General features: G+C 36.9%; 1 protein-coding gene across 3 annotated transcripts in view; it reads right to left on the bottom strand.

The window, feature by feature from the left end:
* Positions 1-952: 952 nt before the first annotated feature.
* The window catches only part of TSHR (thyroid stimulating hormone receptor), a gene marked incomplete at both ends in the record, with an annotated part of 47,026 nt that continues 20,769 nt past the window's right edge, over positions 953-27,209 (bottom strand). For all 3 annotated transcript variants that reach the window (XM_079537800.1, XM_079537801.1, XM_079537802.1), the window contains 7 exons: positions 953-2,363; positions 4,173-4,361; positions 10,077-10,154; positions 18,058-18,126; positions 18,662-18,739; positions 22,340-22,414; positions 22,711-22,785. In XM_079537800.1, the coding sequence (XP_079393926.1) occupies positions 953-2,363; positions 4,173-4,361; positions 10,077-10,154; positions 18,058-18,126; positions 18,662-18,739; positions 22,340-22,414; positions 22,711-22,785 (1,975 nt within the window). The remainder of the gene's footprint in view (positions 2,364-4,172; positions 4,362-10,076; positions 10,155-18,057; positions 18,127-18,661; positions 18,740-22,339; positions 22,415-22,710; positions 22,786-27,209) is intronic.

The following is a 27,209-nucleotide window of genomic DNA, read 5'->3' as shown; positions in this document are numbered from 1 at the left end:
CAGGAGACTTTTGGAGATCTCCAAGGAGATTTCACACCTCTATGGACAACCTGTGCCAGTGCTCAGCCACACACGCAGCGAAGAAGTGCTTCCTGATGTTTAGACCAAACAGTACTGGGGTTAGGTAAAGAATGAGGTGGTGTAAAAATTTAGTACAATCTTAGGTTTTAGAAAGCAAAAAATATGAAGATGATTAACTTGACTTGATCTTCAAAAGAAGTTCAGACTAAACCATTTCCTATTTAGGTTCATGAAATAGTGAGAGAAACTGATACAAAGAGATTTTATGTAACACACAAGGGCAAATGCCCATGTTTATCATCGGTTACGGATAGCAGTAAAGTCAATGGCATTAGCCTTTAATCACTATAAATGCAATATGAAGAGGCTTCTTCTTGCAATTCACCCAACTAAACCAAAAACTGATAAATTGCATGTCAGGGTGGTAGAGGCAGATGTAATCTGCTTCATTTTAGCTTAGGTGGAAGTTTTAGGAATTTGCTCTTAGAAGAAAAAAACTGAACCATTTGACACATAGCCAATTGCCATTTGAGATCTCCAACTAGTATCTTAAAATATAACTTTATCTATAAAACTACATTCTTTTTCAGTCATAAAAGTTCCCTGACATTTTATGCTTGGTCTCCTTCCCTATTTTCTTTAGATAAGGGTACATTTCGTAGTTGCTGTCTTTTTCTATACATTAATTTTCCTATACATATATATAAATTTCCCATCCATTTCCAGCAGTATAATTGTAACAGATCTTGTGACCTGTACTGGTATGAACGTGAGACAAGAAGTTTCAAGTGAAAGAGTTGTCTTTTTGAAGGTACATCAGCCACAACAAGGGTAGAGTAGGGAAAATAGGGAGAAAACGTGCACTTCTCACTCAATTTACTGTGTACACAACAACATGTCAACAAAATTGTGACTGTGTGACTTTGAGACATCATAGCTCAGTTTGCTTGCATTCTTCCACAAGAATTTGGTTTTGCATTGTCATAGCAGGAAGGTAATCGTTGACTGGGTCTTGGATGCTTGTAAGAATCTGACCTAGCCCTCGGCTGATTCTCTGCCCGTAAGAGCCGCTGCTGTTTTTGACTGAGATTGTCTGACCTCTGTAGACTTGAGCCCGATGCTCACATATACCAAACTTGCTCAGCAGGATAAATACATCTCTTCGGAAAGCTTTGGTGAAAATAGCGTATAGAAATGGATTGGCACAAGAATTGAGTGGGTAGAAAAGTACCAGCAAAATCTTGGAATTAGTGACTGTTATCAATGGTTTGTTCATGATAGCAGATAGGGCATGGAATGAGATAGGAGCCATGCACAGAAAATCAGTGAAAATCAACACAGCCATCCTCTTGGCAATTTTGGTGTCTTTGTCTCCTGACTTGTACTGAGGGTTTCGCACAGTGATATAGATTTTTATGTAGCAGGCACAAATGATGACAAAAGCAATAATGTTACATATTAAAACAAAGACAACATAGGCTTCAGCCACTGGCGTTTCAGTGTCCATAGGTAAGCAGATGCTGACTTTGCTGTAGCTGCTGACTCCAACCAGTGGCAAAAGGGCTAGAAGAAAGCATGAAAGCCAACCTCCCAGCATGATAACCAAAGCATGACGGAGGCGAATCTTTCGATTGGGACGCATGGCAAAGGTGATGGCATACCAGCGCTCCAGGGTGATCACAGTGAGTGTGTATACAGAAAGCTCACTAGCAAAGACTGTGAAGAAACCTGCTGTGTTGCAACCAGGCCCTGTCTGCCACTCTATAGCATGATTATAGTACTCTGATCTGGTGTAGAGGTCCACTGAAGCAATCAGGAGAAGGTATAACCCCATACAAAAATCAGCAAAGGCTAGATTGCACATAAGAAAGCGTGGTACGGTCAGTTTGTAATGGCTGGTTAGAAGGATAAAAAGGACAAAAACATTACCTACAATGGCCAGCAAGTTCACAAACCATACCACAATCCTCAGAAACTGGTATCCCATTATGTCCTCACAGGGATTAAACTCATCAGGCTCTGGAGTGCATATTACATCCTCACTGCCTCCGCAGACAAGATAGTCATAATGACTGTCAAAGGCCTGCATGTCTTCAGTTTGAGGATTTTTGAGCTCTTGGCCAAACCCAACATTTTCTTCCCCGTGTTCTTCCAAAAATATGTAATATTGGGAATTTTCATGGAAATTCCTGAACTTGGTGTTTTTGTCATAAACAGAATCAGTGCGGTCTGTGTATTCTTCTGTATAATCTTTGTAAAATGGTTCTCTGATAGCTCTGAACAATCTTCTATTTTGAAAACTGTGACTGCCAGTCTGGTTACACATCAAGTACTCCAGAATTCTGAAAGAGGACAGAGGGAAATCACCACTGGCATTTACAGTTTGAGGTGAACAAAGGGAGCACTTAAAAAAAAAATACCAAAGGAAAATGTAGCTATAATAATGTAATCAGTTATGTATTTGTTAGCAGAACATAAAGTAAATGAAAAACTTGCGAATTTCTGAGATCAAACAGAAAATTTTGTTATCAGAATAGCTGCTGTTTTTTACCTACATCTTTCTTTTCTTGGTGCCTATCAGATATCCCCAGAAGAAAGCTGGTCTGCCAACTTCTATAATCCCTGTTATTTATTGGAATCCACATTCTTAGTAATTCACAAGCCTCCTTATAACTTTCTAGATAGCACACAGTATTGTATTCCTTTTTATTTTTACTCACAAATCTGTTTTTCACAGAATGTTAATAATAATCATTTCTATTCTGTGCATTTTCTCTACCTTCCTTACAGCTAACTACCAACATAGTATCACAGAATCACAGAATGGCCAGGGTTGGAAGGGACCTCAAGGATCATGAATCTCCATCCCCCCTGCCACATGCAGGGCCACCATCCTCCCCATTTAATGCTAGACCAGGCTGCCCAGGGCCCCATCCATTCTTGAACACTTGAACTTGGAGGCCTTGAACACCTCCAGGGACGGGGCATCCACTACCTCTCTGGGCAGCTGCTCCAGCACCTCACCACTTTCTCTGTAAAGAACTTTCCCCTGACATCCAACCTAAATCTTCCCTCCCTCAACTTAGAACAATTTCCCCTTGTCTTGCAGATATCTACCCTTTCGAAGAGTTGATAGTAGCTGAGAATACTGTACTCATGGTATCATGCATCTGCATTTGTTATCAAGAATATATTTTTTACTAGAAAAAAAGTTGCAATTAGGTATCTTTTATCCATTGTCAAGTAAGCTTTAGCATTTTTCATTTCCAGTTGTTCAGAATTTGAAGTTGCTTACAATTTGAGATTGCCTACAATTAAATCTGAGAAATATATATGTCTGCTAACAGACAAGCATGTCTCTGCTTCATTTTACCATTTGATTGTGCTGAGCTCTCTCTGCATATTCTACTTGTCTAGGTTTTGAATCTCTCTCCTCCTCTGTTTTGTTTGATTGCTCTCATTTTCCCATTCCATTGTAATTGTGAATAGTATTGGTATATGAGTTTATTCTTGAATAATTCATAAATTTATCACAGCATATTTTAGTATACTATAAATTCAAACTACAAACACTGCATTGCTGAAGATTGAGGCTGTCTTGTTAAATCAGAGAATGGCTAAAATAACAATTCACAGCTCTTAAAACTTATTCAGCTTTAGAGAAAATTATAATGGATTTGAATTCTGCATTCTAGAATTGTGCTGCTAACCACAGCACAATGTTCCTCCCCATGTGCATTCCCCCTGCAGATGAGCTGCTCTGTTCCACTAGGACATCTATAAATGCTTTTTTTTTTTTAATCCTTACAAAATAGTTATTTCAGAATCATATATTCTCAGATTTGCAGTTAGAAAGTATCTGAAACATGAGGTTGCAAACCCCCAGAACTTATTTTTGCAGCCCTTGATATAGTACTTTTTTTTTTTTTTTTTTTTTTTCCTCCTGGGCTTAGCAAAAGGAAGAGCCTTGCAAAAGGTCCTACTGATCCTGTGATGTATCAAAAATTATTTCCTTTCTGAGTTTGAAGCTGTATCCCTTTGTTTCAAAGAATGTACTCAAGAACTAGAGAAAATGTTCATAAAAGTGCTGATTATGTGCTTTTGTATTAATATTTAAAAATTGTCTTTATTTCTATCTTTTAAAGACTCACCCACTGTTCTTTTTCCAGTTCTTGAAAGCGCAGCAGTGACTTGGATAGGACAGATCAGCTCGAATTAGCTGAAGAAATATCTTTACAGCTGGTAATTTCTTTAATGTCCATGTGTTTTGGGCCATTAGTTCTTTAAGGCTTTCCAATCCTTTGACAGGAAGATTAACAATGACTGTTCTGGAGACATCCCTTTGTAAAGGAAGAAACAGACAAAGCAGAATAGTAAGTGATTGGATCTGAAATGTTTCAGATTCTCACAGTGGTTTAGAGATTCATAGAATTCTACAGCAGAAATAAAATCCAGGGTAGGTGGGGATTTAGGAAGCTGCATAAGTATATTCCACTTCCAAAAAACAAAAGACATACAGTGTATTCTTATGAACTAAATAAACCTGAACTTTATACCATAGAGTAATTTAATCACTTAATCTTCAGTTTCTGATATTTTTACTAATATACAATTATATATATAATTCTATGTACATTAACATAGCCTTCTTTAGGAATACAATGTATAATTTGTAGGTATGTATGTGTTTTAAAGTTCATCTTTAATGTCTTATAGATGAGAGCAGAGATGATAAATGCCAGGACTTTAAATTTACAACTTCAGAGACGATGAACAAAAATAAAGTTCTCAAAATTCTTTAACAAAACTGCATCTTCCATTAGAAGAACTATTTTCCTTCAGGCTTCTTTAGACTCATTTTAATATGTTAGGCACCTTGTAATTGCTAAAACAATGTCCTTTATAATCTGAAATTAAAATGCTCTATCTCAATGTATCCTGAAATGCTCACAAAATATTAATATTTGCTGCTTTCTGTTTTCTGGAACTGAGTCTGACTTAGCAGATACGTTGCATTGTTTATGGATTTCCTTAAGCCAGTTGAATATCATCAGATCCTGCTAGTCTTTGGCACTCATTTATTTGTTTTGTATCAAACTTCTTCTAATGATGCTGGAGGTCAAGGTCATTTCTCAGAGTCAGCTCTGTAAAGAAGTAAACCAGTAAAAAAGTTTCTGTTGTGGGAGCATTAAGCACTTTCATCAGGAAACATCATGCTAATAAATAGTTCTCCTTTTTCCTACTCGTTGTTTTCCAAGAGTGCTGTTGTTATCCCTCTAAGTCTCACCCACTCTGACTGGTTTCCTGCATTTAAAAGAAAATAATTACTGATTTTATTCTTTGAAAAAATTGCTTCTAAATCACTTGTTATTACATTGCCTTATTTTTCCTTTTGATTCGCTAGTGTTAGTAAGTTAGAAATTGCTTCCACTGTCTGAAGGAGGGCCTTTTACATCTAATAGCTTCTTTGCTATTATATGTACTTGAACATGTCACAACTAGTTGATTTCAGTGACATCAGCTTCCTTTTTGTTCTTTTAGATCTTTTTCAGTAGGCTGTACATCTTTATGCTAAGCCCCTGAAATGGGCCTTACAACAGTCTGAATGCTCCCTCCTGTCACTTTATCTTTTATAGAGCCTCAGAGTAAGTCGAATCCAGAGGTCATCCAGTTTGACCTCCCTCTTCAAAGCAGCCACTTGGAATCAGTTGCTCAAAGCTTTGTCCTGTTGAGTTCTCAGTACCTCAAGAAATGGATACTCTACAACCTGTATAGTCAGGTTGTTCAGCATTTGACTACCCATACAGTAAAGAAGATTTATCTTAAAGTGAACTAAACTTTTCTGTATTTCATTTTGTGCTTGCCTCTTGTTCTGTTGCTACCAATGAGAGTCTGGCTGCATTTTGCCAGCTCCAACCCCATCCAATTTGAAATATTTATATACACTGGTAAGTGTCTCTTGAGCCTTCCCTTCTCCAGGCTAAATGTTCCCAAATCTCAACCTTTACTTATATGATGGGTGTTCCTATCCCTCAATTAACTTACTTGCCTTTACCTGTGGCTTTTTATTTTTCACTATTTTCTCCATGCTATACAGACCTCCTTCTAAGCAAAACATCTTGGTAAAGTAGATCTTGGAGCAGATCTTACCAAGATAAAGCTGGCCTTTTGGCAACCCCCATGGGTCTCCATCAAGTCCTCATGGTGGTGGTAGCTACCTGCAGGAAGGGAACATGGTTAAATGCTGTGTGATGGGAGTTGCTAAGGCTTTTTGGAAGGGAAAAGTGGCGCATCACAAATTCTTGGGCACTCTTTGAAGATGTTCTCATATAACCACATGGGAAAAGATGATGCAGTTTGCACAGTGAAGTTTTTATTTTTGAAAAGCCTTGACAAAGTCAGGTATCGAGGGCAGTTGTGGTAACTAAGAGGTTATGTAACAAGAAGAATAGCTCTTGTGGATTAATAAAAAAATAAAAGTAGTTGAGAAAAAGCCTGGGAATTTAGCATAAGTTATAAGTTTTCATATTAGAAAATGAATGGGAAATCATTCATCATAGCAGCAGAAGTTCACAGGGCCTAGGCTAGTGCTGGTACTATTGAAATATTCATAAATAATCTGAAAAGCCAATGAGACTGGAAGCAATGAAGTTTCTTTATGACACAAAATAATGTAGGGTATTGAGAGCTAAGGATGCCTGAGAAAAGAAGCCGAAGAATCCTAAGTGACTGAGCGGTAGATGGGATTCAATATTGATGCAAAGTGCATTTAGGAGAACCTATCTTACCAGTAGGTAGATTACAATGATGTTTAATTTACCTAGTACTCTGGGTAGATCTTGAAGTCCTCCCTGCAAATCTCAGTGCATTGTTACTCAGTAATGTTGAAGGGAAATAGAATGCTTAGTATTTTTAGGAAAGAAGTAGAAAATCTTCAGTCCGTAAATCTAAGATGACTACATTTTAAGTACTATATGCAGTTCTATAAATACTATATGCAGTTTACAATGGGTAAATAAACTAGAAAAGTTTAGAAACATACATCAAGGATGATCATAGAATTATCAAATATTTTCATAGAAAGTAATAAGGACTTATTGGCTTGCCAGACATTGTATCTTAATCTGCATTAACATACATATAGAACACAAATGTTCATGAATGACTTTTTTATCTTGTTTCATTGTATGATCAGTTCTGATTCTGGACTACTAAGAAAAATACAGTTATGTCAGCCTTATTAATATCTAATTGTATACATAACTAAGACATTTTTAAAACACAGCTGCGTTTACAGTGCACAGAGTATCCAGCTACTACTGCGAAGCTGTAGGTGGCTCACTTTTAAAAACAAGAAGTCTGATAGACTTGACTAAAAAAGAGACAGGAAACTGATAAAATGAATGACGAATAACCAGGACTGGATGGTTTTCACTGAAAAGTTCTGAAGGAGCTTAAGGAGGAAAGAGTCGAATTAGGAGAGGAGGTGTACTTCTTCCAACTTAGCCCTATTTAGTCCCAGAACACAAAGGCAGCAAATGAGCCAACAGTTTTTGGAACATTGGGAAGCATGTGCCTATCAGGCTCTGATGTCTGCACTAGACTTTTTTTAGAAATCTAACAAGAACAATTAATAAAGGTATGGACTAAGATAATGTGCCTGATAGAATCAGCAAGTAAAGGTCTTTGGTAAAGTCTTGCTTTAGAAACAAATCTCTCCAAACATTGTGATGAAAACCTGCTCTTGTAGTCTCCTAGGACTTCCAAAAGGCTTTTTGCAAACCTCCACCAAAGGCTGATATGGAAACCAGGCAGCCACACTCCTTGTAGAAGACACCAAGTGTTCAGGGATGTGGTAAAATGCTGAAAAAGTTCACTTCTATTCCAGATCCAGCATTCATGTTGCTGGGGTTTAGAGCTCGTTCAGCTCTTGGAAGTGATTGATTTGCAATAGCAAATGTACATGCTTTGGAGTGTGCAGTTAACACAAATGCTCTCATCCATGTTTAATTTTTTTTTGTTTTTCCGTATGGTTTCTTATAAATCCTATGATGTTTTTCAGCTGTTGCTTATCTTACGGGAAATTTGAATTTATAGGGAACCGAATGTTGCATAAGCCATAGGTAAGCTTCAGATGAATACATAAATAAAGCATAGCTTATGATTTAATAAGCTGAGTGATCAGTATACATGATTCAAGTGTTAAATGTTTAACTGCTCAGATTTAATATATTTTTAAGGATTATTATTTTTGGTCCTTATTTTTTAAAATGAAATTCAAAACTAGAGGTAATTGGTAAGTTTTTCCACCTTTTTTTCACAGTCAGAGACATGCAGCTGTAATATGAAATCAAATGATAATGAAAATTTAAAAGACAGATTAACTGAGAAAATGAGAGTGAATGTATAGTAGCACAATTAAGGATTTTTTATCTAATCATATCCAGTCTTCTTAGTTGTACTACTATAGTAGCTATAAAATCTATTCTAAGCTGGGCTTACACTACACATTATTTTCATTTAAGCAGAGTCTTTACATCTACAAATTCTTACTGTTTGCTTCACAGAATGCAGGCTGTTCCCATTGCTTGAAGAACTGTTTTTGCACAGTGGCATGAACAGAGTGGATCTTCCTAAGGTAGGACTGATTCCCAGTAAGGGAAGCGATGCTTTAAAAAATGCCTCTGCTTTCTACAGATAATTAATTTTTCATAAATATCTTATGCAAGAATTAATAATGTTTTGAATTCAGACTGTATATTTTGCAAAATCTAACTACACTGTAAGCCTGATTATGTTTTCATTGTACTCTGCTGAACTTGTATAGGTCTAGGTGTCAGCTCTTGTTGATACATTTTAGTAAACCAGGTCCTCTGAATCCTAGTCAAGAATTCATTTTGAGGGTAAGAGCAGTGCACTGTCATTATGCTGCTAAAATAGTTTTTCAAAGGGAGCAGTCCATACATCTGGCTATACAGCAAAGAGAGAAATCAGAATGATTGACATTTTTCTTCCTCTCTTCAATGATCCAACTCCCCTCTTTCTTTGCTATTGCAAACTGCAAATTTATAAACAGAAATATACCTAGATTTTTAATATCTGTCTAAACATACCACCTAACCTAAATATACCACCTAGAGCATGCCCAAACTCATGTAATATATCTAGGATAATTTTAACTTAGATATTTTCCACTGGCTTTCTTTAAAGTTGAAATGGAAGAAAATTATCCTCTTGGGGTGGATCCAAGGTAATTATTTTAGTTTTTAGGTTGCTGTTGCTGCTGAAGTCCTGATCAGAAAAAAAGAGTAGTAGACTGTATATCTGTGGGATAGAAGTTCCATCAACCATAACTTGAAGAGTGTATAAAAGAATCTCAAGACCATAAGTTCTGCCAGCTTGATAGGGTGGCAAGGCAGAAAGAGTCTCATTTGTTGAGATCATTTTGACTATTGTAGGCAATAATATTCATTGCTTCAGGGAATGGAATATTTATCTTTTGGCAATCTTTTTCCACATAATTATTTTGCAAGAGGAAAGAGTATTTTAAATGGAACTTTCTTCTTGAAGAAGATCCAATGTCCACAGATTCCCATGCCAGCTAATGAAGCTAACAACAGCTAGATGCCTGAACCAAAAATGACATAATTTTATATGAAAATCCTTCAGATGACTATGAGGCTGGAAGCCAGGTTACATGAGAAAGATGATAAGGCAGCACGACCAGTAAATTTATTCTGACTGAAATTCAATTTTCATCTCTGTTTCCATTTCCTTTACAGGTATGATACAACAGTCCCTTGTTTTACAGTTGTACTCCCATTTCATGGTCATGAGACAGATAGTAGTACAGAATCTTTCAGAAGAAAAAACTGGAGGAAAACTAATTCTAAGAGTAAATTGGTCTCCTGTAGAAAAGCTTTTGTTGCTGATCATCTTTTTGTTAAATTGCCATTCCCACCCCTCTGTTCTACTATTGATGACAGTAGAAAAGAAAATGTAAACAAAATTATAATATTTTTAAGGCTTTCTTTACATCACTTTCTCCTACTCACAGTAGAGTTGGTCCACTATGCACGCCCAGAAATGCATCTTCATTGATAACTTTCAGGTATTTGTTCTTGTGGAGATAGCTGCAGAAACAGACAAAACAGTTTGGAATTTGGAAACAGTCATCCATAGGTGAAAGATATTCAAGTTTACATGTCTAAATAGATTGACAAAAATAATATGTAAAGGACCACCCCATCCCAGAGTCAAGTTAAAGGTGCATGGTTAAAGGCAGGCAATGCAATGCTACTGAATGCTAAAAAAAAAGTAATACAACCCAACTGAAACATTCAATTTTAAGTTTATTTTTGCATTTCTAGGTTACATTAATAGTGACTAATCTAGGATGAATCTTCATCATTTTTAAGATGAATTCCTGTTTAGCATGGTCTGAAATGATAATGTGAGAAATGTAAAAATACATAGGCTGCTCCAAAAGTAATGCATCTTATTTATTTCCGTGGATACCACAACAGATACAAAGAGCACAATAACACTGATAAAGCAAATTCTCAGCTGCAAAACCCTACTTTTCAACATAGTCACCACCACTGGCTATTCATTTTCACCAGCAATGAACAAGAGCTCATAAAAATCTGTACCAGCAGAGATGACCTACTGTTTCACAGCTGTTTGGATAGCTCTTGCAGTCCATCTTGCATGGTCTTGAACAGTTGGAAGTCAGAAGACACCAAATCTGGATTATACAGAGGCTGTGGTAGGACAGTACAGCCAAGATCACAAATGTGCTCCATGATCTTCAAACTGGTCTTAGTGTGTTGCAAGAGAAAGGTTGTATTCTCAGGACTGACCCTGGAAATATGAGCCTTCAGCTTAGTGTTGTGATGTAGTTTTGTCTGGGTTCCTGGAAATCCCAAGGGATCACCCCATTCTTAGCACAAACAACAGTGCACATCAGTTTACCCCCTCAGTGCTGTGTTCTTGATGGAAAATTCACATGTTGCCATTCCATAGACTGCCTTTTTTTTCCAGCTCATAGTGATGTCATCACATCTCGTCTTATTACCGGTAATGATGCAATCCAGGAAACCGTCACTTTCAATCTCATATTGCTTCAGTAGATCCTGACAAACTTGCATACAGTGTTCTTTCTGTTACTGTGTTACTCATGGGACCTACTTGAAACAAAACTTTGCTATATTGGAACACTGCCACCACAGTTTCCAATGGATTGAAGCCAGCATTCAGCTGTATATACAGTTCTCTTCTCATAATCTGCCAATTTGCATGGATTAGTAGATCAAGACACCCTTCATTGTGTAGCGTGGCAGTGGTGCATCTGGAATATGGCTTGTCTTTCAACTCACTCCTGCCACTACTGAAACACTACCTCGTTGTGCTTACATCCATTGTTTGGTCTCCATCAATGTTCAGCAAGTGGCAATGACTGTCAGTGGGTGCCATTTTTCTGAATGGAGGAACTAAATGACTCGTATTTGCTCCATCTGGATTTCCGTGTCAGACACTGTTTTGTCAGACTGCCCTCCTGCCATCAGAACAGTGGAAGGAAGGTTCGACCTCTACTGCCCTAACACCCACATACACCTCCAACATTGTGTAATAATGTAATATGTAATAAAATAGGGCGTTAGTTTTGGAGCAGCCCTTCTATACGGATTGCAGGTAATTTGGTCAAATTGCAAACTGTAATTGCAAGGCTACACATTTATTTCTGAGACTTTTGTTCTCAATGGCCCAAGACAGTTTATGGAGTTTTTGTGGAAGAAACTAGGAGAAAAATAATTGGTTTTGGTAAATCCACAGTTGCAGGTCTACAGGGAGAAAACATAAATTCAGTAAACAGCAGAAGCACAGGCATCCTGCTTTTGTGCTGGAGGCACAGTGGATGTAGAGCACTGACCACTTCTATGAAATTCTGCAAAGAGCAGATATACACAGAACATGGTGAAATGGAAAAACAAGCATTATTTTTATTTCATCATGTATTTTATGATGCCAACTTCTGTGTGAGTTGGATACATTTGACATAGGGTTAGAACAAAAATGTGGTTTTGGAGTAAATGTTCAGCTAAAATGTACTCAAAATATCAAAGTGTATTAATTTCCTTGATGAGGTTGTACTTCATGCCATCTCCTTGGTTAGCCAGGACTATAAGCAGCCAGATCTTGTAAACATAGACAGGACACGCTGAATTTGCTAAGCAATGAAAAGAGACTGAAGATTAAGTTGTGATATATATATATACATATAGATATGTATGTGTTTATATGTACATACACACTGCACACATACACAGGGATGAGGATAGGACTTCACTGTGATGACTCCTTCCCTGAGCAAGCAGTTAAGACCTGTGTTATTTTTACTTGGTTCAAAGTTTACAAGTGGAGTAGCTTGCAGACATCAAATCTAGTCATGTTTGATAGCTTAATTTCATTGGAAACTGGAGTCCTGTGATGGCAGTGAGAGTCATTTACCAGATATAGTTGTCCCTGAGGAGGAAGGAGCAAGTATGCAGCTCTCTTGGCTAAGGGGCACTATATAAGCAGTATACCCAACAATTCAAGCATCTTGTTCCTGTGCTGTGCTAAGGCAAGACCTTTGAGAGAAGTTTGAACTAAGACAGCAGTGTAGATGGTAAAATGCTGCAGGACTGAGCTTCGGAGCAGAAATGCAATATGACTCATTAAGGAGAAGAATGTAGAGAATTGCTAAGGAAAGTTGTCAAGGGGGAATGAATAATCCCCTTAATGAAAGAAGGCAAAATGATCAACGCTGTAAAGGCCCTGAAGGAACATGGTGCCTAAGGCAACTGACTCTCCCCTTTATATTCAAAATAGGTTTCCTTTTTTTTCAAATTTCTGTATAATGGGAAAAGTAAAGGCACGAATAGCAAAACACAGCTTAAAACATGAGATGGCAGTCTAGGAGCAACAACAACAGCCCCAGACCACATTATTACAGATAGCTTGGGTTGGCAATAACAGTGGGTCACTCAGGATGAACAAGTAAAAGCATTCCTTGACATATTGCCAACAAAGGCTGATGGAGGTCTTGACGAAGAATGACGAAGAATAATATGACATGATGTGATGACTGTAAAACATTGCTCCTTTTAAAGCCAAATGAAGAACAGAAACCTTGCAAGGACAGCAAACAATCTGCCTTGTGGAGGTCATGTTTAAAAGGACAGAGAAAAGCAGAGAAAATTGCCAATGATGCAGTTGATGTCAGGATGTTGGGTACTGTAACTACTATACACTTTTTAAAGTTAGCTTGTGATGTAGCTAGGAAAGCAAAAAAATATAAAAGAAAGCTTGTAACCTCTGCTCTCAGAGGATGTCAATGAAAATGCTATGCCCATTGTGCCAATTAGTGGGGGAGGCACGTGACCTGTCAAACCTTTCTTAACTCTAACCTCTGTAATAAAAACACCATTTGAAATTAGTCAGCCAACTGAGAGAAGTGCGGAAGGATCACCATTTTACTGCTGGGAGAATCTTCTAAATTGAGATAGGTGAACTGGGGGTTAAGCTGTAAAAGTAATAAAGTCAGTGCAATTGTTTTTTGTTTTGAAGAAAAAAAAATTAAAAAAAAAAAACAAGTAAAGCTTTTAATCCCATCCTAGTTGAAGTCACTGGCAGTTTTTCCAAAACATTTGTTGTATACAAGCTCACACTGATCACCATAGTGAGAAATGAGCAGAAGTAAATGCTCTTCAGCTGGGTTATTCAAAATAGAGTCTTACGGAGCCATGCCAGAATAAAATATCTGGCATGTTATTCACTGGACAATGCCAATGCCTAAAGCCTTGCTTCTTACAGAGAAAAATAGCTTATTCTTTCTCCTCATCTATTGCTGTTTGAAATAAACTTTGTTTCTTTAAATATATGAAGTATTATAGTATCACCTTACGTCTGTAGTTTTTGAGAAGAGCTCAAAGTCTGTAAATGACAATCTTTGTTTTGAGCTGTTGCTTCATTTTGCAAATTTCAAGATTTTATCACCAAGTGAATACGAAAACCAAAAACAGAGCAAGAGCTAAGAATAATCCAATGGTTCTGAAGGACACAAAATCCTGCCTGATCTAATTAAACTGTCTGAATTGATAACTAGATATTATTACACAGCCAGATAAATTACTTGTCCAGCTGTGAAATATTTTCCCCTGACACTTGAATAACACAGTGATAAACCTGAAATTTCATAGTTCACATATGTGACAAAAATCTTCAAATTGACAAATGGAAGTGGTCCAGTGGAAGCTTAGGGGAAGTTCATAACCATACGTTAACAAGGAGAGGCTGCAGTGTTATTTGCCAGTTTTCACACACATGTCTCAGGCTCATCAGAACATATAATTTCCTGATGATAATTGATTTCAGTTTAATCTTTTACTCTGATAGGTACTTCTTAGAAAAAAAAAAAAAAAAGGCTGTGATAAACAGTTATTTGACAAAGAAAATTTATGTATAGCTAACATAACTCCTTACAAGAGCACCTTTAATCTCACTTTTACGCATGGCTTAATGGTATTGAATGTTATTTAAATGCAGTGCAGAAAAGGAAAGCACAATATGGTACATGTCAAATAGTGATAGTGTCAAAGCAAACATTGAAAGACTGAGAATGTCTGTCCTCAGTGGGGACACTAGAATAATAATCAGTTCAGAGAGTTAATGAAAGGCAATCAGAAAAACATTAACATCACAGTGCAAAGTGTGCAGGAAGTATAGAGTAGGATAAGGTGGTTTAATTGGTTTAATATAAATTAATGGTTTATGGTTTAATGGTAAATGGTTTAATTGTGCTATAAATGAAATGACAAATATATGAATATTCAGTCATTATCAACACATACTTCATAAAGCCACAAGTTAGATAGTCCACCTGAGGAAAAGCAACTCTTGAGTTTAGCTTTTGAAGCTTGCAGAGTCATATAATTATAGAATCATTTGAGTAGAAAGCAACAATTGCAGATCATTTAGTCCAACTCCCTGCAGAGAGCAGGGACACCTACAGCTCCATCATGTTGCTCAGAGCCCTGTCCAACCTGACCTTGAATATCTCCAGAGACAGAACATACTCCATCTCTCTGGCAATCTGTTCCAGTGTTTCGCCATCCCTATTGTAAAAACTACTTCTTATATCCACCATTAAACAGGCTCTGGACATGTAATGCATTAGTCTAATTAAATATCCTGTTTGTTTATTAATTGGAAGTTAAAGAAATGGAGAGTCTGCAAAAGATGTGAGCAATGTTAAGGATTCATCATGTGCTTCTACTACACTGTTGTTTATCTTGTCTCTGAGCTTGACCAAGCATTAAAAATTATCCCTGGGAGCATATACCAAAATAAATACATCCTTTTGGAGTTATTTTTGTAATTAGATTTTGAAATTGCACACTCACCATTTCAGTAATTTAGCTCTGTAAAAGCTCATCTCATGCATTTTGCCATTCACTGGAACTATATTCTTAAGAAACTTCTTTCCTCATCAATTTTCTTACAGAAATAAACACAGTTGCAGGAGCACCACTTTGCAGAATTCTGCAGAAGTGTCAGGATTAAATGTTGTTTTTGGTGGAGAGATTCAACTTTCAGATGAACAGTGTTCAGTAAAAGTACAGTTCACCTCTTCATTCATGTTCTTGTACTTTCCTACCATTATAAAACCTGTACGAAGACATCATGGTTTGCTATAAACACAGATTCTTGTTGAATGAGAAAACTTAATAGGTAGCACTATTGCTTAACATGGCGATCACTTATGCACAACTTCACACTTACATCTGTGTTGTTTTCAACCTCCCTGCATTATGTCTTTCAGTACTGCAAGACTGGGTGAAAGGCAAACCACATGATAGCAGGTATCTTCTTCGATTCCCAATTTTTTTTTACTATTTATAGATAGCATGTGGAATATTTGAATGATTCATCAGAAATGAAATTTTGTTTTCTATTGTTATCCTTTTTTTTGCTTGTTCTATTCTTTGAAGTAATCATTCGAAACCCATGCAAATCTTTCCCTCACTGTTTTTCTCCTCTTTTCTTTTTGCTCCTAATTTCATCTAGTCCAGAGGGCCCTGGATCAGACCCAGAGAAAAACAGGTCCTTTCTTTTCTGTGCATTGCCAGATAAATGAGAGTTCAAATCAAAAGCGCCAGAATAAAGAAAATGAAATATTTGCCTTTTGCATTAACTTAATGCTGCTACTAGAAACAACAAATCTCCACCCTTGCACTTAACAGAATTATACTTTATCTTAGCACATGTTAATCAAACTACTTAAGAAAATTAGTTTAAAAATTTCAATATAGTTTATCAAACAGATAAAGACTTCACCACTGATGTTCTGCTCCATAGTTTGCCTTGTAAATCTGGAGCTGTGCTTTGCTCCAGGTAAATCTTATATGATTTAATTACAAGAAAACTCTTTGCTGTCATGAACAATTTTTACATCTGATAGGCAAAGCCCTGAAGGTAAGCCTGCTTTTATTTTCTATTTATTTATTTAAGTAATTTTAACTAGTACATCATAAACAGCCTCTGGAAAAACTCACTAAAACAATATTGATTATAAACTTTTACTGAAAGAAAATAAGCTGTATTTGCAGAAACTTATACATGTATTCTCCTTTTCCTACCCAGTCAAATAAAGCAGAATGCCACAGACTCTGAATCATGTAGAACTACATTTCCACTTAATTCTTCAGTAATGACAAAAATTCCAGTGAGGCCAGAAGCGTTTGCACAGTATCAGAGAAGAAAAAAACAAACAAACTCCTATAGAGTTATATTTAAAATGTGTTTCATCAGTATATGAGAAGCTGAAGAGCTACACAGTTTTTCAATTGGCTAACAGAGAAGTATTAAGAATTGCATATAAATCTTGGATTTAGTCGAGATGCCACATTCATTTAGATGTATTTTACTTCTTGTGATTTCTGTGGACATTAATATCAAACACTGTGTCATCAAGAAAAGATTTTCTTTTTCATACAGAAGTTGAATGACTGAATTCATGTGAAGAAAATAAGATCTACTCCAATTCTTTAGGTTTCAAGAAGTCCAGATAAGCGTTAAGGGAGAAAGAGGCAGTTTGCAAAGATTCAGCCCATGTGAAAGATGATCTTTCAGAATTTTTATAGAACTCCAAACCTATTTAAAATAAAGAAGTAGGAAAATTTTCTGTATCCTCATGCCTCTACAGTTAACTTAAGAGTTCACAATGAAGAAATTTCTTTAACTTGTGAGATATTTTGATAACCAGACTCCAGCAGAGTAAGCTCTGCCAAAGCAAATGGAGCTTCCAAAACCTTTCTAGATTTGTTCCATGTGAACAGACCAATTTGAGAAGGATGTGAAAAGTATATTCAGTTGATAAGTAGTAGTTTTCGAGAAACTACAGTAAGAAGGTGAAGAGAAAGCTGAAATAATTGCTTCTTGCTTTGGACAGGCACATCTCTCATTTTTAGGTCGAGTGTCAGGTTCCTCCCAATTGCCTTTTTTTTTTTTTTTTTTCCTTCAGGTAAGAGATTTCTGTGAAATGTCATTGCTACCATTACTAATATTACACTTATTAAAATAAACTGCCTTGTAAGATTTCAATTGTCTTTGAAATCTTTTTGACCAAAAGACATTTCATTGTAGCTTCAGGTCAGAAAGTTAAACAAAATTCATACTAGAATCACCTGCTATGATTTTATTTCTAAACCATAAATATATGTATATAAAATCAAAGTACTCTGCAAAAGATGTCAAAATACCTATATTTTTATTGCTGGCTGAAATTTGTATCTTCTCTTTGATCCTTAGAAAGGATTAGAACAAGGTATTTATTTAAGAACCTCCAGTAGGTAGGGAGTATTCATTATAGGTTGGCGTATTTCGCTTTATTTTTCCTTGCATGTGTTGTTGTTTTTGTCTTTTTTTGTGTGTGTGTGTTGCTTTTTTGTTTTTATTTGTGTTTTTTAAAAGAAGAGATTATCTGGTACTTACATAGCATCCAGATTTGTCCCATTAAAAGCATGGCCTTGGATGCTGGTAAAACCATTATTGTAGAGTTTGCTGCAAACAAAAATAAATAAATTAGTGTATTTTGGGATGCTTTGGTAATGAAATACCTATTATCTTATTTATCATTTTTATTTGCAACTGCGTGTTTATGAGTGAGTTAATTTCAATGTCTTGAAGAAGTAACAATTGTAGTGCAAGATTGAGCAGATGCCAGCAGCTTTCCTAAATGTAGCCAAATGAAGAATACCATGTGGCAGGTATGCTGTCTTTTACTTCTTTGTGCAGTAAATATAGAACTAGACAAAAACATTTTGCCATACCTTTCCTGCTTCCAAGCTACAAACAAAGAAATAAAATTCTGCAAGGTCAAATTAAGGAAATAATAAATTGCAGTATGGATACCGTTTTACAGTAATGCCTGTCTGAACTTCTAGAAGTATGGATACTACATATAATGCCTATGATGTTTCTCCATTATAAACTACTGGAGAGTACAACTGAGTTGTTTTTTTTTTAATATAGTACCAAATGCTTGACGGATTAAGGCAAGGTGATTGCCTTTTTGGGTTAAGCTGGAAGAACTTACAGAGTTAGAGATTCATTACAGAGCCCATGGAAAGCATTTGCAGGCACTGAAGTCATGAAAGGATTGTCTGCAATTTCACTGAAAAAGGAGAAAAAACATCACAGTCAAATATCTGCCTAACAGAGCTTCTCCAGAACAGTTTTATTATTCATTTTTCTCTGCCTTGGTAATAAATAAAAGTGTAGAATTATTGTTTAGTTACACCTACAGCTGTAAGAGGCAAGCTGGGATGTATGGGAACTGCTGAGTCACGGCCTGAACCTCTGATTAATCACCTGAGGCGAGCCATGAGTCAGCCAGAGGAGCACAGGTGAAGGCAATTCACCTGTGCTGCCGGAAGGGGTGGAGCCCTCCTAGACCTATTTAAGAGCTGGCTACCAGAAGGGAAGGATCTCTTCTGGAGATCACCTCTTTTGGTGTCTTCTGGTGAGCTCAGCCGAAGGGTAAGCTCTTCCACTTATTCTTTTGTGATCGTTATTTACTTTTTGTGATCATTATTTACTTTGCCTATTTCTCTTGATTATATTGTGATTATAACATCTTGATATCTATTGATTATACAATTGTATTGTGATTATAACAGCTTGATTATACACTGGAGTGATTAAGAATCAAGGATGTTTCAGTATCCAAGAAGAGAGCTTGCAAAGTCAATGGGTTTTATAGTCCTGGTGAGATGTGCCAGCCTGCATGATTTCTGTGGTGAACAGCAAAAACAAATTCATTCTCCCAAAATCCAGATAATTTGCAAAGTGAATCATCCTGCAATGTCAACTGAGTTAGCTCAAGTGACTTTCGAGGTGAGATCTTGCTGTTTAGCTATGCTTAGGTAAAATATCAGAGAATACATTATAACAGACAGAAGCATTTTCCCTTATAGAACTGCTTCTAAAGAAAGTGAAATAAAATTTTACTGTCTGATTTAACTTAATGAATTTTCTCAACTGTTGTCCAAATGAGTGTTTCAATATCTGTTATTTCTTAAAAACTTAATTCCTACTCTGCAGCCTTAAGAAATACCCATAGCACCACATAACCATTTGCTCTCTTCCCTGCCATGGAATTGGGAACAGAATCAAAAATGAGAAAAGTGAGAAAACTCATTGTTTGAGATAAGTGCAGCTAATAAGGAAAAGGAAAAAAGAAAAAAAAAAAGTTAAAATGAACACACAAAACCCAAAAAAACCCAGCAAAATATTTTGATGCACAACACAACTGATAGCCACTAGCTGGCTGGTGCCCAGCCAGCCCCCCCCACCACAGTTTTATAATTTAGCATGTCACTATAATGGTATGGGACATTCCTTTGTCCAGTTTGTGCCAGCTATCCAGGTTCTGTCCACTCCCAGCTTCTTGTGCACCCCCAGCCCCTCACTAACAGTGTGAGAAAGTGAAATTTCCTTGGTTCCATGCAAACACTGCTCAGCAGTAAACTAAAACTTTGGTGTGCTATCAATATCATTCTCATTCTAAACCCACAACACAGTACCACACCAGCTAAGAAGAAAATATATTTGCTGAAACCAGGACAATCATGAAGGTGAATAGTAATGTAACAAGTAGTTATACTACTTGTGCTAGTGCTCAGCCACCCACAAACTGAAGTGCTTTCTGATTTTCAGTTAGAACATACTGTGTTCCATTTTGTATATATGGCCTTTTATCCTAGCACTAGGCACCGCTGAAAAGAAGCTAGCTTCATCTTCTTTGCATCCCCAGTTCAGGTACTTATACGCATTGGTAAGATTCCCCCAGGCTGAACAGTTCCAGCTCTTAGCCTCTCCTTATAGGAGAGGTGTTTCAGTCCTCTAATCTGGCGGCCCTGCGTTTCATTCTTTCCAGCTTGATTAGGAACACCATTTATCAATATTGAATCAACATCCAGGTCAGACCATTAATCAAGCCTTTGTAAATTCCTTTCCAGAATAGTACATCACAGTTTTAACTTTTACTTAGTCCATTGAACAGTCATGCCTATTCCAGCTGAATGCTGTGTGATATGCAGACTGCTACCACTAAATAGTGACCAAGATTTTTACTTTGTGTCAGCCTACAAGTCTTTGTCTTAGCTGCTCTTCCTTAGCTTGATTGCAACCCTGATTTTGGGCTTTAATTGCAAGTTAGTGTACAGAGACAGATATAGGCTTTGCTTTTTTGAATGCAAAGAAACACCTGTTTTCACAGCAGTAGTGTTTGTTTCTGAAATAGCTTTAAGGATTAAATAGGCGGGAGACACAAAACCTCCACTACATTTGTATTCCCTTTCTTTGTCTCCAAGCTGTTCTGCAGTTTGTTCCATGAGAAAAAGGAAAGAAGAAAAAAAGAAAAGAGGGGGTCCTTTAAGCTAAAGTAAACCTTTTTTTTTTTTAAGTTGCAAGAAAAGGAGAATGCTTTACTGTGACATAGAAATGCATCATGTGAGCAAACTCAACTAAATTAGCAAAGCTGCTAATAGGACAATTCTTTCCAGCTGAGGACTGTAGTTAATGAGGACTCTCACAGGAATGCTTGCTTAAAAATAGGTAATTCCTGCTGCCTGGTTTCTTTAATGGGGTAGTAGAGTTGTGCACGAAGTGTGACTGCACAAGTAAATTTAGGCAAAGTATGTGTTCGTATGGAGCTGTGTTGTGATTCTAAGAGATGGCATCTTAAGCATCTGCTGTGAAATAAGGTGAGTGACTGAAGGGAAATAAGCAGTCCTCTCTCTTAACGGTGCCTTCTTGTAGTGTAGCCAAATAGTAGTTTTCAGGAAATATGTGGTTCTTTGTTTACGGATTTTTAGGTGCAAGGCTTTTCTACATTAGCTTGGTATTGGCAGGCTGTTTTAGTAACAAACAGAAGACTTGTTTTCCTTCACAGTGAGAAGTATGCGAAAGTGACACAAGTACTTAATAAGTGGAGGGAAAGTGCCTGGACAGAGAAAAGAAAGGAGTTCAGAGTACTTATGCTAATTAGAGGCATGGATGATGCTGGCACTATGCCAATCACCATGGGTGTGAAAGGCCACCCCAAGGCTTCTGCAGCTGCTTGTGCTGGACATCCACCAGCAATTCTCTCAGTGTGCTACAGCTACATATGTTGAGGAGAAAGGTGATGGACTCTGAAGTGTCACTGTAATGTTAGGAAGGGGAGAAGTGTTGCTTACTATTGTTCTGAAACAAGGTTATGATGTTTAGAACTAATGGAGCCCATAAGCTGAGGATGGGAGTTTACCAATGGGATCACTGATACGTGGGAGCTACTACCACCACCTTCCAAAGATATGCAGTGCTTTTACACCCTGTCATTAGCAACTCATTAACAACCAACCACCACCTGATTCCTCGTAATAAAACAAGAGTTCTGTAGCACTCAGATGTAACAACCTAAATTACAGCAGTGCAGGCAGGCTCACAGGATGAAGAGCGGATGTGCTGGACTGTAAAAATTGTGTATTTTGGGATGTAGCTAATTGAAGAGAAATGCAATTATGTCTATGTCTCATTCAGTTCAAATACACAGTGCAGGATGACCTGACATTTTCCAAATTTCTTACTAAGAATAATTGAACTACAATTTGAGGAACAGTATTTTGACATACTTATTTTCTAATTTTCTCTAAAATGGAAGTCTTCACTATAGGTTTTCTTGGGATCTAGGGTGGCAGTATTCTACATGGCTGTGAGAGTAGGTACTTACAGTAAAAAGTTCACATCAGATGAAGAAATTTTAGTGAGGTCAGGAAATACTTTGAGTCCAGTATTGAAAATGCCACTAAAACAGAGAAGACAGAGTGTTACATGTAGTGGATCACAGCAAACATTTATGTATTACAGACATTTAATGGATCAGAAGAATAGCAAAGTTAGCAATGAGTTTCTAAAAGATTTCCTTGTAAATATAGTCAAAGTCTCAGCCCCTATTCTAGCTGATTTTTTTTGTCCTTAAAGTAAAGCAGTAGGGAAAGTGTTACAACCAGTTCCAAAATGAAATGCAAAGAAACCACTATTGTGTAAAGAATTTAGAGAGATGTCTGTGAGGCCAAGCACTTGCAGGTGCCAAATACTTACAGGTATTTCAACAGTGGAAGGTTCTTAAAGGCATCTGGATCTATGTAATCCAAGTTTCTAAGATTTCGAATTTCACTGCAAGAAAAAAAAGAGGGATGAGGGAATGTTACCATAACATGTATTTTTTTATAATAGAAACTAGGAATATTAAAATTAAATTTCAAGGAACTACTTTCAGGAAATTTGACGTTTGCTTATAGATCCTCAGCCATTTCCCTATGGTTAGGGATCTTAGAGAACATAGGAATGGTACTTTGTAAATTTGAGTAAAAAGAAAAAAATTTAATTTAAAAACACAAAAATTAAAAACAGTAATAAAGTTTGCATAAAGCTACATCAGTGCCACTGTTACTATTGCTGAGTAAACCTCCTGCCTGGTAACTTAATTGGAGTGTCTGCACGATTAATACAAGTCAATATAGAGTTTAAATTTTTGAAACACATTAAATATGAATGCAGTAGTTTCCCTAGGGAAGTAGGAGTGGGATTTCCATGTGTGAATTTATATGTTACTTATTGCAGCACCCAGAACTGTAGCTGGAGTGAAAGGCACCTTTGAAAAACTAAGACTGTGCAAAATACAATTTAAACTAGCTTCTCTTTTTCTCCTTAAGTTGGTCTGGATCACAGATGCTTTTCTTCTCTACCTGTCAGAGACATGTATCCCATGAATGACCAGTCTCAGGACAGCTCTTAGACTCTCAGGACATCTTGTTACTTACGTAGAGAAATTTTACAGAAGACAAGTATGTGTGGCATGGTGCTGCAGTTTCTGTGCACGATATTCTAGTCTTACATCAGTCCAAAAAGTGGTGCTACTCAGTATAGACACGGTAGAAACTGGTAGTATTTAATTTGCCATGCGCTAACATCAAGTAACCCAAGCACAGAATAAAGCTAGCCAAATATTCTGAGAAATAAAAGTGGGAAAAGAAGCATCAGACAATTGATATATCAACATGTGGAAGACTTCAGCCTCTCTATATTCTTCTTTACAGAGAGAGTTTCTGCTCCATCTTCCAAGCCTTCTGTTCTTACTGCGTCTACATTATGAGGAAACAAGGACTTACATTCTATTTGCATGTTGAACTGATATAGTTAATAGTTATGCTACTGCTATTATAGTGCTGAGTATTTTTCATGTCTGTTAACTTCTTTAACAGTATTGTTTTTGTTATAAGAAATCTATGTCAGTCTCTTGCTTCTCTCAAATTACTTCAATAGTTATGCAGCAATCATTCCCAACAGTGGAATTTTCTCCGCAAACTTTGATGTGTTTTTTCCATCACTGCTACATTTAAAAAACTGAAGTCAGGAGCTTCATGGCTACATACTCCTTTGTTGTGGACCAAACGTATTGTGGGGAGAGATCAATATTCCGTCTGGAAATGGATAATACATTGTATTGCCACAGAGACATCGGGTTTTGCTATTCATAGTATTCTGCATAAATGATTTGGATGAGGGTATTAAAAGTCAGAATTCGAAATCTGCAGATGGTACTAAAATTGGGAGCACAAAATAATTAAATGAGATTCAATCAGATTTTATTAAGTAACTAGGCCAAGAGAGAGCAAGTGGTGGTTGACAAAGGGAAATGACAAAGGAGAATAAAAGATTCAGAATTGCCAGATGAGACAGTTGGCCCATTAATCAGAGAAAAGCTTAAAGAACTCAAGTAAATCATTACATACAATGAAGAATGGGAAAAGGTTTATGCCCTTGCTGTTCTGGTTTCTTGAATTGATGATGCAGAGATTAGGGAAGAAATGTGCTTTAAAATATAATGTATCTATAATTCCATTTCATCACATTACACATTGTATTCAGGAGGTTTCTTGTGGTCCAAAAGGGAGGGAGGAAAAGGCCTACTGTGGGCAAGTGCTACCTAAATCAAGAGCAGGCAACCAGTTGCCTAGAAGTCTCTTTTCAAAAACTGATGACAAAGTGGATGAGAGAGGTGAAAGAAAAAAAGGTGATTTGACAAATTGATTGTTAATCTTAAGAAAAAGCTAGGAGAGAAATCCAGATTTCTCTGCTCCTAGTCCAGGCAAATGTAACTGACTAACTATGTGGACTCTCATTTCATATACCATATTCTTATATTCATGGAATCATAGAATCACAAGGTTAGAAAGGACCTAGAAGATCATCTAATCCAATCGTACTCCCATTACCATTGCTACCACAAGCTACTAAACCTTATCTCATAGCTCCTCATCCTCATAGCGCCTCTTGAACACTGCCAGGGATAAAATGAAAAAGACGCCAGGGATAAATTGAAAAAGAGACAAGTTTAAAGTCAGATCCATCCATGAAACTGTCATCACGTATCTCAGCACTGGATAGAATCCTCCCTAAAAATCTCAGATTTAAAGGATATCTGTAGCTCCATCAGTATTGGAACCTATGAAGTGAGCTGAAAAGGAGGAAAGGTATTTTAATAGTTCTAATCACATCAGTTAATAGCACAGTGATACACAAGATGGATTTTGATTTATTTTACATGAATCAGTAGTATATTCAGAGGTGCCAAACTGTTATAAGACAGCGGTATTCAAATTTGTAATCAAAAGAATGTTTTGGCTTAAATATTACTTATAAAGGATAAAAAAAAAAAGTAGTATTTAAAAATGTTCTAGGTTCACAATCAAAATGAAAATTTTACTGTTTGTGAATTGTACCTGAGTTTTGCTTATTAAGGAAATTACTTTAAAAACTTTAGAGTGGCAGGAACAGATGTGCAGAGAAAATTACTTAGTGATACACTTAATCTTTTGTCAGTATTTATAAATAACTATAAATAATACTTTTCTGTTTAGGGACGTATGTGAATATTTAGTTCCAAATCAAAATGAGTCCTAAAATGAAACTGATAATTAATCAGTTATTACTGTGATGAATTAACATAATGAGCCATACATTTACAAAGCAAACTCTTGAAAGCTCAGTCAGCTACTTCTTATATTGTATAAATTTAGTAATATTAAAAAAGCAAAAATATTAATGTAAGCAACTTCTAAAATTCGTTTACCAGACATGTCTTTCAGACGTGCCTTGCAGTATTGACACATCCCCAAGTTTTTCTTGAGACCAGAACCCAGATATTCTAAATCTGACCAGAATGTCAATATAATCCCACTATGTTTGCTATGTATGAATAGTAAGGATGTCTAGCTCAGCAATTCTAAAACATTTTAAATCAGCTGCTTTCTTTTTCTAGTAGAACTTGTGAATTTTCCCTGCTTCCTTACATTTACTTTGCTTATGAATACCATGGCTTCCTGTGCTTGTCCATGTTTTCCCCTCCCCCTGCAGTGAAGATGCAGACTCACTAAGAGTAGCTCTCCGTGGCTTTCCACCTGTCAAGTTTTGGCACTGCTAACACTAGAAAATTGGTTCAGGCTCTAGCCAGTCTATCCTCTACCTGCAGACATTACTTTTAAGATTTTTCCACACAACACTTAATCCAGTGTCCTAAAATTCATTGCAGCTATATAACCCTTCCCTTCATTCAGTTTCCTATTAGGGCCAGCCCTTCCCTCCTCCTCTCCAGTTACCCCTTAGACGTTGTCATAAAACCACCTCTCCTTTCTGCACCCCATATCCCAGGACCTGGCTCCATGGCTGTCCATGTGCAGAAGTGCCCCTGCACCCACTCTGCACAGAGATGTGAAGTAGTCCCTCCAGCTCTTGAAGTGATGTTGCATATACAAAGGTAAGCCACTTGATCCACAATCCTTGGCTGTATTCCCACACCCTCAAAGGGCTTCTCACATAGTTGTTCAAGAGGAGAGAGTGTTTGGAGTATGGAGGAGTGGGGAGAAATGAGGGAGAGAGGAGCGTGAGCAGAGACACAGAGGGTTTGAAAAGAAAGAGTAAATATTCCTTATCTTAGAGTGTTTTTCTGGGAAACGAAGACCTAATTACAAAAGCTCCTTATTCTAATGCCATCAAGTTACAGATTGCTAGTAAGATTACACAGCAGCATAGACTCTTTTGCATTTGCATCTAGAAAGCAGTTTTGTGACTGTATGTGAAAGGCAGTCCTGAATTGTTAAACGTGATAAATTTGTCTCACAACCATACTTAGAAACAGTAGTGACAAAAACAGCAAGCTAGAATACATTGTGAGATCAACTTAACGTAATTGGGGAAAATATCAACACAAAGTCTTAGCCCTGATTTTAATCTTAGTATAGTGTGAATTTTACCAAGACTTTCATTTGAAATGAGATCCAGCTCATGAAATTGCAGAGATGATATGTACTCTTAGTTTGCAAAACTTGCTCAGCGCAGGAGAAGTTTAGGCTTAGATATAATACAGGCTCAGAGGTTTCTCTTAAGGTAACAGGGGACCTAAGAGATGCATACACGTAGAAAGTCATGATAGAGGCTGTCATGGTTTTATGATTTTTGGTTATCATAACATCATGTAGTGCACTGGGAGTTAAACTGTTAATGCTCAAGTTCCGGGCTCCTGTCTGGAGGAGAAGAGC

This window comes from Tetrao urogallus (assembly GCF_951394365.1).
Source record: "Tetrao urogallus genome assembly, chromosome: 6".
NCBI classification, from domain to species: domain Eukaryota; kingdom Metazoa; phylum Chordata; class Aves; order Galliformes; family Phasianidae; genus Tetrao; species Tetrao urogallus.
This window is presented reverse-complemented; position numbering and strand designations above follow the sequence as displayed.